General features: G+C 31.0%; 1 protein-coding gene across 5 annotated transcripts in view; it reads right to left on the bottom strand.

The window, feature by feature from the left end:
• LOC134725353 (histone acetyltransferase KAT6B-like) overlaps positions 1 to 9,658 on the bottom strand; it is a 29,282-nt gene extending 19,624 nt beyond the window's left edge. For 2 of the 5 annotated variants that reach the window (XM_063589099.1, XM_063589096.1), the window contains exons 1-8: positions 9,298 to 9,434; positions 5,849 to 6,562; positions 4,487 to 4,595; positions 3,903 to 4,015; positions 3,455 to 3,536; positions 2,927 to 3,092; positions 2,414 to 2,476; positions 845 to 1,863 (exon numbers count right to left, since the gene is read on the bottom strand). In XM_063589099.1, the coding sequence (XP_063445169.1) occupies positions 845 to 1,863; positions 2,414 to 2,476; positions 2,927 to 3,092; positions 3,455 to 3,536; positions 3,903 to 4,015; positions 4,487 to 4,595; positions 5,849 to 6,445 (2,149 nt within the window). In that variant the 5' untranslated portion in view covers positions 6,446 to 6,562; positions 9,298 to 9,434. Of the gene's footprint in view, positions 1 to 844; positions 1,864 to 2,413; positions 2,477 to 2,926; positions 3,093 to 3,454; positions 3,537 to 3,902; positions 4,016 to 4,486; positions 4,596 to 5,848; positions 6,563 to 9,102; positions 9,273 to 9,297; positions 9,435 to 9,547 lie in introns of those variants that run through there. The other 3 variants (XM_063589097.1, XM_063589100.1, XM_063589098.1) reach the window with 3 other exon arrangements.
• Between the last annotated feature and the right edge of the window lie 223 nt (positions 9,659 to 9,881).

A 9,881-nucleotide genomic window follows, 5' to 3' on the forward strand; every position in this document is an offset into this window, starting at 1 on the left:
AAAAATACATATCTAAGAAATTTGAAAAGACCAAAATGATATGGGATGAACAGGATTCTTGTAAAATAATTTTTTGTATCCCTAACCCATTTTCTTAAAATTTTGGCTAAAAATACTGACTGGATTGGTCATAAAATTTAAAAACTGGATCACTCAAAAACCATTCATTGAAAATACCAAATTTTTTCACAGAGTTATGTTTGATTATCGTATTTTTAACATTCATTGATATGTTTGACTTGTATCACATGTTTTGGAAATAATTCAAGAACGAGATTTCAACGAGACTGAAAAGTCAGAAGAATACATCCTTAATATATATGTTAATATAACTCATTGTTATGAACCAACAACTGAGTGCTCATAAGATAATATATTAACTCTACGCTAAAAAAAACATAAAATAAGAAAGCTTCAACTATCTAAATACCTTCCTACAGAATTTGAAACAAATATATTTCAAAAAAGAAAGTTTTCAATGAAAAACAAATATAGAAAACATTACAAATGCAGTCCCTTCTTATTTTGTGTGTTTGTAAACAAATGAACATGCAGATAATACTACCAAACATACTAACAAACTATAATGACATGCAAACGGATTAAAATCCAGAACATGCTGATTGAAACTTACTGATTCTTAACATGATTGCTTGCAACAAAGAGAGAAATGACAACATGAGCAAAAATGCTCTGCAGTAAGAGAGGTTGGGGCACCTTTGAACCATTTGCCAAACAATACACACATGCATATACTACATTCCTTTATCTTTTACAGCATGCACCAGCGACTACATAAATGATGCAGTTATGTGATGGGAAGAAAAGCAGCATTGATTCTTACCGTGGCAATGCTCATTGCTGGCAACAGAAGAACTACCACGACCTCGTCCCCTTCCACGACCACGTCCCCTACCGGGTGAAGGTTTGTCAAGTTGAGATATTCTTGTTAACATAGTAAAGTCATCTGACTCATCCAACAATGCTTTCCTATTAATGCCACTGCCAAACGGTCTACCTCTACCAAATGGTCTACCTCTACTGCCAAATGGTCTACCTCTACTGCCAAATGGTCTACCTCTACTGCCAAATGGTCTACCCCTACCAAATGGTCTGCCTCTGCCAAACGGCCTTCCTCGTCCTGGTCCAGGAGGACGTCCAAATCCTCTCCCTCTTCCAAATATTGTTGTTCCACTTAGAAGTGTTCCAAATCCTCTACCTCGTCCTCTTCCCCTTCCTCTGCCTCTTGTTAATGACTTTCCACGCCCTCTTTTCAAAATAGTTGTAAAGTCAATGGAATCGTCATTTAAACTCTCTCTGTCAGATGAACTATCCCTACTTTCCAATATTGAACTATGGAATTGAGGATTAAAGTCAGTTTTTTTTTTTGTGAATGTTCTTGGGAAGCGGTTTTTGATGGCATTACCAAACTTATTTTTCTTAACACAATGTTTGTTAGCTTGCACAAGTTTAGATCTTTTCAGCAGCCGACTAGCAGCTTGCTGGGATTTTGAATGCTTGTTTTTGACTGGAATGGAAGGGAAGTCTGCAATTGCAGCATTTAATGAAACACGGGACGTACGTTTGTTTGATGGAGTAAAAAATTGTGTTAAACCATCAACAAGACCTTTTGGTTTGCTAATGGCAAAAAATGGGTCAAAGGTGTCCCCAACTTCTCCATTTTCACTCCCAGAATCACTGGAGTAATCAAATGGTTTCTTTATCTCTTTTTTTGAATTACCCCTATCCTCCTCCTCCTCAAACTCTGAATCAGAATCATATTGTCCATTGTTGGCAGTGTATTTCTTTTCAAGTTTATATCTTTTTCTCTGTTCAGGTGTGACTAAAGGACAAAACAACTTCCTACAATGTAAATTATATGTTATGCAAACTATCTTACAAAGATAATGTACAAGTCAGTCGATAATTGTAATCTTGCTATAAACAATATCTATCATTACGATTAAAAAAAAACCATAAGAGAACACACTTTTAATGTCCCCTGTGTTGCACAAACTTCATCTGTTCAAGAAGTAATTAGAAAACAATTTTTTGTTTGCCTTTTAATCTATTGATCAATATCTTAATGAAATTAGTATTGAGATTACTTTAAAATACAATAATCCATATAATAAATATTTCAAAGGGACATAACTATCTGTAACTGGTTTATCAGTAATTATTTTCTCACTTGTCCGAGACATTGCTTTTAGAGATATGATAAAAATCTGTCAAGAATTGTACAAGCAAGAGCGCTAAAAATACAATTTTTCAATAAAAAAAAAATTTTTTTCAAGGAGAACAGCTAAACAAACCTACAAATTAAATGTCTACATATTACGTATATAACAAAAATGACTTAACAATGTCAAAACCAGATACAGAAAATAAGTGTAGTGTGTAGACAACTTACGACCGATGAACGTTTGATTTTCCATTTACATTCCCTGTGCTATCACAACCTGGTGTTGGACATCTACAATACAAAAAAACAAAATACTAAATAGGTCATATAATTATCACAATGGGTACAATTCAAATTTCCTTCACTGTAGTTTATTTATATTAATAAAAAAATATTTTCATAAATGATGTGCATTAATGAATGCTTCTATTTATCAATGTACACAAGAGTTGCAACAGCAGTTTAAGAACATGTCAGGTGGCAATGGTGTTCACTTATTTTCAAAGAATGTACACTTCTTTATATAAATAAATGCATATTCACTGAAATCTAGTAAGTTTTTAATTTGGATAAAAGATGTCTACCCATATTGCATATATACAACAATTAATGTAAACCCCAAAAATCCATTTTATCATTAAATTTGTTTTTTTTTAAATATTTTACATAAATATCAAACGATTGTGCTTTAATTTGTACTTTTTTTTTTACAGTTACCTGAATGATAATAACATTACATACTTTATCAAATCATGTTTCTTCTGTGAAAAAAACTTCTTAGCTGGTCTTTTTAACTTGATTTTTTCCTTGTTTCTGTACTTTTCTTTCAATCTGGTCACCATCTCTAAATATTTCTTTCCTTTTTTATTACCCCTGTTAGGGTCACAAATATTGCACTTCCATTTGCCTACAGATAAAAAGTTTCAATACAAAATTTTGTCACAACCCTTTTTTGAGGAGGCTGAATATATATTCTAATGGTATGTAACATATAGCCATCATTTCATATTAATACATACCTACCAACATAATATTAAATAGATTTAAAGGTTCATGGATATTTAGTGCACTTGAAGTATTATGCATATTCAATCTTGTTTCTATTATTTTCTTTACCGAGGTATTTAAGCTGTCCAATGCAAAAATTTCATTGGCAGGTAAGTCATTACTGATTTCAAAGTACATGTAGTTTAAATGTCATTTTTTTTACCTTAACTACCCACAAATATTTATATTCATAGATTTTTTCTGTTCATTTCTCATATTTACCTTTAGGGGCTTTAATTAGAGGTGGATCACAACATTCCATATGGAAGCCTCTGTCACAGGTATCACAAAATAACATGTTATCCTGCAAAGAAAAATAAAAATCTTTCAGTCAGAATTCATTCAAATTTAAAAAATTTAATTATATTACTTTGTACTCTCATGAGTTAAACATTTTGAATGAGGAAATTGGGAACACTAACTGGTTTTAATTCAACTTAATTTTGAAAATAAGATATTCACATATAATTATAGATTGGTTTGAAATCTTTTATCATTTTCTAATTGACTCTTCATACATTAATGTATACATATTTTTAATTGTCTCACCCTATTTAACCCAAAACACCACTAACAATGGTCAGTAAAGCCAAGATAGTGGTGTCTAAAAGCATTTAAAAGTTTATAAACAAAAGTTAATATTTAGGATGTTTTCTATGTAAAATATTACCTCTCGGCCAGATCTTTGACAAAAAGAGCAGGTTTTACATTCAATACACTGCCATCTCAAAGACTTCACAACTTCTGTCAGATCTACTGAGAATTTCAAACATGTAGGGTGACCTGTAAGTAAAATCAAATACATGTATTACAATAAGAAGCAATTCAAGATATATCAAATGATTCACAAATAAAGTCAGCTGCACTTGAAAATTGTTTTTCTTGTCATAATGATGAATACTGGCAATCACAATAAACTGTTCAACCATAAGCCTGAAGCAAGTTTTATTTGAAAATTTTGTTGGCTTGTACAGTATAAGAAATTCTTTAGTTTTCTATGTTGTGTCTTGTGTATTATTATTTGTCTGTTTGTCTTTTTCTTTTTTAGCCAAAGTGTTGTCAGTTTATTATATATATTGATCTATGACTTTGACTGTCCCTTTGATATCTTTTGCCCCTCCTAATTAAACGGTCATCATGGTTGACTGAGAGTAGTAAGTTGATACAAAGCAATTTCTTTAAGAAGTATCTACTATTAAACGATTACAGTATAATGACAAATAACCATATTTGTTGCTACATTCTGACACTTACCACTGTTACCACAATCAGCACAGGATATGAGGTCTTCTGGTTCTCCACTGCGGTTTTTATTTTCATCACCCAGACAAAAACAACAGATCAAAACAGGCTTGGCACATTTCTGTAAAATATATAGGAGATAAGTTAAACTCAATGTTGCAAACTACGATTTTGAAACAACATACAATGTACATACTCATTCCATTTATCTGTAAAAATATGTCTTGTCATAGATTTTTTTTAAGTAATTGATAAAATATAGTTTTGGCAAATGATGATATTTGACAAACTTGTAATAGCTATACCTTATAGTTGTGTAAAAACAGTTAAGATTAATCACTCCTGATTTCTACAAGGTTCTTATTCTTTTTTTTGTTATAAAATGAACGAGTTCTTCTCTGATTTTGAAAAAAAAAGAATTGCAGCATATCCAGATTCCCAAACACAGAACAAGCACAATGCTTGCAAAGCCCTAGTGAATGTGAAGCATGACTAGACCTACAAGTCCTATAAAAAATCAAGAAACTTAGGCCTTAGAAAAACCCAGTGTCAATTAAAATGCAACAATGGTGATTCTGGTCAAGGTCAAGGCTGAAACCAAATTATCCACAGAACTTATTCATATTAAAATGTGACCAACCACATGTATAAATCTATAGATGAGAATGAATTTGTCAGCAGCTTACTTTGACCTAAACAATTATTTGTCTTTTTATTCAGTATTCTTATACATTTGTAAGTATTATGAAGATCTAGAATGTCTCATTATCCTATTTACAAGAGGATATAAATCAACCTGAAGATAACTGATCATCTGTGTCTACAATTATCGATGAAGTAATAATATTGTTTCTCATATGTTGTATGCGATTCTTATCCTCAGCTCTTTACCTTATTAAAAAATCAATTACTAAAGTTGATCACTGCTATCGTTAAGGAATATTGATTTATAGTACGTTCTGTGTATTCTGTGATGAATGGTAATCCCTATCAAACCAATACATGAAATCATCACATGAAATCATCACCTATATAACTGCCTCATTACATTACAAATTACGTATTGTTCTTCTCAAAAACAATGACAACATTTCTTTATTAGGGTAATTTTCTGAAAAATTGTTTTTGAAGAACAATTGTGTCAATTTAAAAGGCATTATGAAATTATTTAACTGAAACATGATGAAATACTTTCAAGTTTTTGCATAGTACACAAATTGATGGTCTTAAAATATAACTACATGAAGTACACAGTCACACACATCTGACAGTCAAAATGCTTGTCTGACTATAAAATCCAAATTTTTTTGTAGATTTTTTTTTAAATTATTTGTTTGTTTGACCGACCTGCACTATGAACATTGATGTTCTTACCATGTTTTGTTCAATTGAGAATGACATGTCACTGGTAGAGTCTTCATCAAATGATGCAGAGTTACTAGAACTCCCAGCTATATCTATGTCTGATGCTTTCTCTCCCAACTTTACACTCCTCCCTTCTTTTATCAAATACTTGTTGTCCATTGCAGTTTTGAGACAATTTTTTAAAAGAAGTGTCAAGTCAACACCATTCAGACATTCAATGCTGTATATAGCATTCAGATGATTTTTTATCTTCTTCAGAGAGCTTCCTTCTTCCCCTAGTTCCATCACTGCCTTGACAAGAAATTTTGTCAAGTCAGTTTTCTTGTCAATTTTCAACGACCTCCTTTTTGTGTGAGGCATCTTGGATGGATCTCTATACGACCAATCTTTTTTACTAAAAGTTCTCACAATCAAACCATCTTTTGTCGCCAATTGAAGCTGTTCCTCTATAGACTCCCTACTAACACTGTGGTACTGTTGAACAGCATGAACAATCCGCTGAAGATTTGGCTGCTGTTTCTGATGTTTAATTTTATCAATGGCTTCCAAAATCCACTTTGCATAAGTCAGATTTGCAAGTCCTTCTGTTTCACCTTCTTTTACCATTCTGTAAAGCTCAGCCACTTAACACATAATTCATTTTAAGAATTATTTAAAGATTGGTAAAATAAAATTAACTACATGCTGAAAACACTTCACACAATGCCATGAATCTTGAACAATCTGAAAAGGAAAAATATGTACAAATTAAAGACTATCATAAAATAATAATTTTCAGGTCATTTCTAATTCATTTTTAATCTTACATTTACAAGTTATTTCGAAACATTGAAATACTATATTTCAATATGTTAATTACTTAATAAGGTTCCAGGGCATAATTACTGTGCTGAAAAATCATAAACTGAAACAAAAAACTTTGTCCACTATTAACATAAACCCAGGTCAGACTTATTTCCTTATGTCATATCATCCCTGTACAATGCTGTACAAAAATGTAACTTTCATATACATGATCTATATTATTTTTGCATATATGTATATATTATTTGGAGTGATTCTTATCTGTTTACATCAGCTGGTTTACATGATGATGACAATTGATATATAATTTTATAACCAGAGTTTTTACCTCAGCTGAATTTATTGATTGGTTACATGATTTCCTGATATTGAGCAATTTAGAGCAAGACATACAATGTATTGTAGAGATATTTGTCAAATTTGGTATATTTAATTATATGAACATGATATTGATGTAAGAGAAGATTCTCTGCGGTTTTTGATTGCTTGTGTTTGACAAAGACCTATCATTTCCGGTAGTTAAGAATGCACATGCACAGATAAATATATTTATGAAATAAAACCAACAGAAAGTGAATGTAAGTTCTCTATCAGCTTTCTTTCGTCTGTATGCATCTGGACTTTTGAAGACTAAAACGCTGTTGTTGGTATTGCCGTTATTTGTATTCTTGATTACAGGAAGCAATTCATTTTATAGGGACTTTTGATATACATGTACATTTGAAATGTAACATAGCCACATTTAACATGTTTCTAAATTTCAAAATATTCAGTTTCTTGAGATCTCAAGGATTATTCCTTTGAGTTCATGTGATTATAATTTTTTTTTTTTAAAGTATCATATAAACTTCTGGCGTTTTATTCAGAATGATCAACTTATTTGGAAATGGACATCATTAACCCTTTCCTCCATTGAAATTTTTTTTTTGCATACTTGATTCGCATAGGATTTTTTTGATAAAATGCTGAACTTATGCTTTGAAGTATTAAGGCATTGTGAAAAACAACTATTTCATCAAATAAATTTAAGTCAGATATTCCTATGATATTCCTTTTCATATTGGATACAAACTTTATTAAGTCAACTGCAGACACTTTGTTGTCAAAGTGTTTCAACTGAGGTACTACACAGGCGTCAAAAGGCGTCATTATGGAGTAAGGCGGTCGGCGTCAAAAGGCGTCATTATGGAGGAAAGGGTCAAGTCAGGATTAATACATATATATATATTTCATGAATATTTTTTCAATAAAAGTTCAAATACACAATTTCAAAGTGGACAGAAATTTGCATGATACAATGCAAGTTTAAACTAAAAATGTGCAGGTTGCCCACACTTCAAAGACGAGTGATCTGTAAAGAACATCTACTCACAGAAGAAGTGTTTAAACCTGTAAATTAAGTAAAATCCACAGAAAATTCCTAAAAATCCTAAACACAACAGTGAAATATCCTACTTTTTCCTGATTTCTGATCTGTCATTATGATCATGAGGCCAGAAGGATTTTTTTTAAGGTAAAAGCCTGTCTTGATTTTTTTTTTCAACTGGCACTAAAAACATTTCAGGTCCACATCTGATTAAAATAAGAAGGTTAAGCATATTCATTTTGTAAATGGAAACAATTCTTATTAAAGTCTTTTGCACCAATTCAAGGATCCTGCTATAAATATTTCAAGTTACAATTTGTTATTTCAGTTTCTGAGTTTGTCAAATGTTTTCTACAGTATCTATATTTTGTAAGGAGAAAATGCAAGTGTTCAATAATTATCATAAAAATAATTGTACACAAATTGATAAATTATACCAGTTGGTATTATATAAGTTTGTCTTATATGGTGCAAACTAACATTTTTAGTGACGAAAAAACGAGGAAAATTTGTTTGAAAAGGATAACAAAATAATGTGTCTTACTTATTTGATAATATTAACAACCAAATCTGTTAATTTCACCTGATACTGGCTCGCATTATAGATATTTTGTGTAAATAATGAACTATTTTTTGTTGTTCGCTTGCTTATGGTTAGAACAATAAAATCAAAAATGTTTTGAAAGAGATTGTCAGATATACGGTTTAGTAATGACTGGTGCAACAATTTCAAGGCCTTCAGATAAACATGGGATGACTAGAAAAGATTTTTTTTTAACAAAACAACATTTTAAATTTTATAGCACAAGAATATTTATTTTCAAATTAATAGGTCTAGTGATGCAGCAGTAAATTATTTCTGTTGAACAGATTTTTTTAGAGCGAAATATAAACATAAATATATATGCATATATCAGTAGCAGTAATTTAAATTATACTGTAACGATTTCTCGGCAAAATATTTTCGCGGCCATCTTTTACAGTTCCGTGGCGGTTAACTCGTTAATTTGACATTAAATTTCCCGTTTCCCATACACTAATTAATATGTTACCATTTGTTATTGAATAATGTTTATACAATTTAAATACTTACATAAATCCTATCATTATCAACCAAATATTTTATAAAGAATTCATAAATAAACATCGCAAAAATATATTTTACGGAGATGAAATGCCCTTCACTTCAAAACGAATTAACGACAAAAATCCTGATAATATCACCTCAAAAGTACGACAATATTGTCCCTAACATATCCTTTGAATAACGTTAATTATAAATAATTACTGTGTAAACAAAATCTCTAAGAAATTGTCGTCATTCTTTCCCATATTTTGATGAGACGTTAAATCGTCCTCCATTTGTAAATATGGCTTCCAACGGAACGGACGCAGGGCTATTAGTTAGGAGAATATGAATAATTTTTCTATGGAAGTTTTTCGTTTTACATAGAAATGTGGGAACGTGTCAAGCAAGTCGTTTGAAGTAAACTTAATAAACTCGATATAATATATATTGTAATAATATCTGTATTTACCAAAATACTTCCCAAGTTTCATCATTAGTTTATTATGTAGATCATCCGTGACCTATTTCTCATTGCGCCTTCAGTGGTAGAAACAACTTGTCCCCTTTGCGTAAAATGATGAGTTTTGATTGGTTAATTTGACAGGCAATATGTTATTATATTATGGACATGTAAACAACGAACTTATGAATTGATAGAATTATCTTGTGCATTGTGTAGAGGTTAGATGGTGTAGATCTACTGTTAAAAAATCGTGTATGGGAGTCGCATGGGAACACCTGTGAATAAAAGATGAAGTGAACAGAAAAAAATACAGAACATGTAAAAATTAAGTCTGTAGAAA

Source organism: Mytilus trossulus, chromosome 7 (assembly GCF_036588685.1).
Source record: "Mytilus trossulus isolate FHL-02 chromosome 7, PNRI_Mtr1.1.1.hap1, whole genome shotgun sequence".
Classification (NCBI taxonomy): Eukaryota; Metazoa; Mollusca; class Bivalvia; order Mytilida; family Mytilidae; genus Mytilus; species Mytilus trossulus.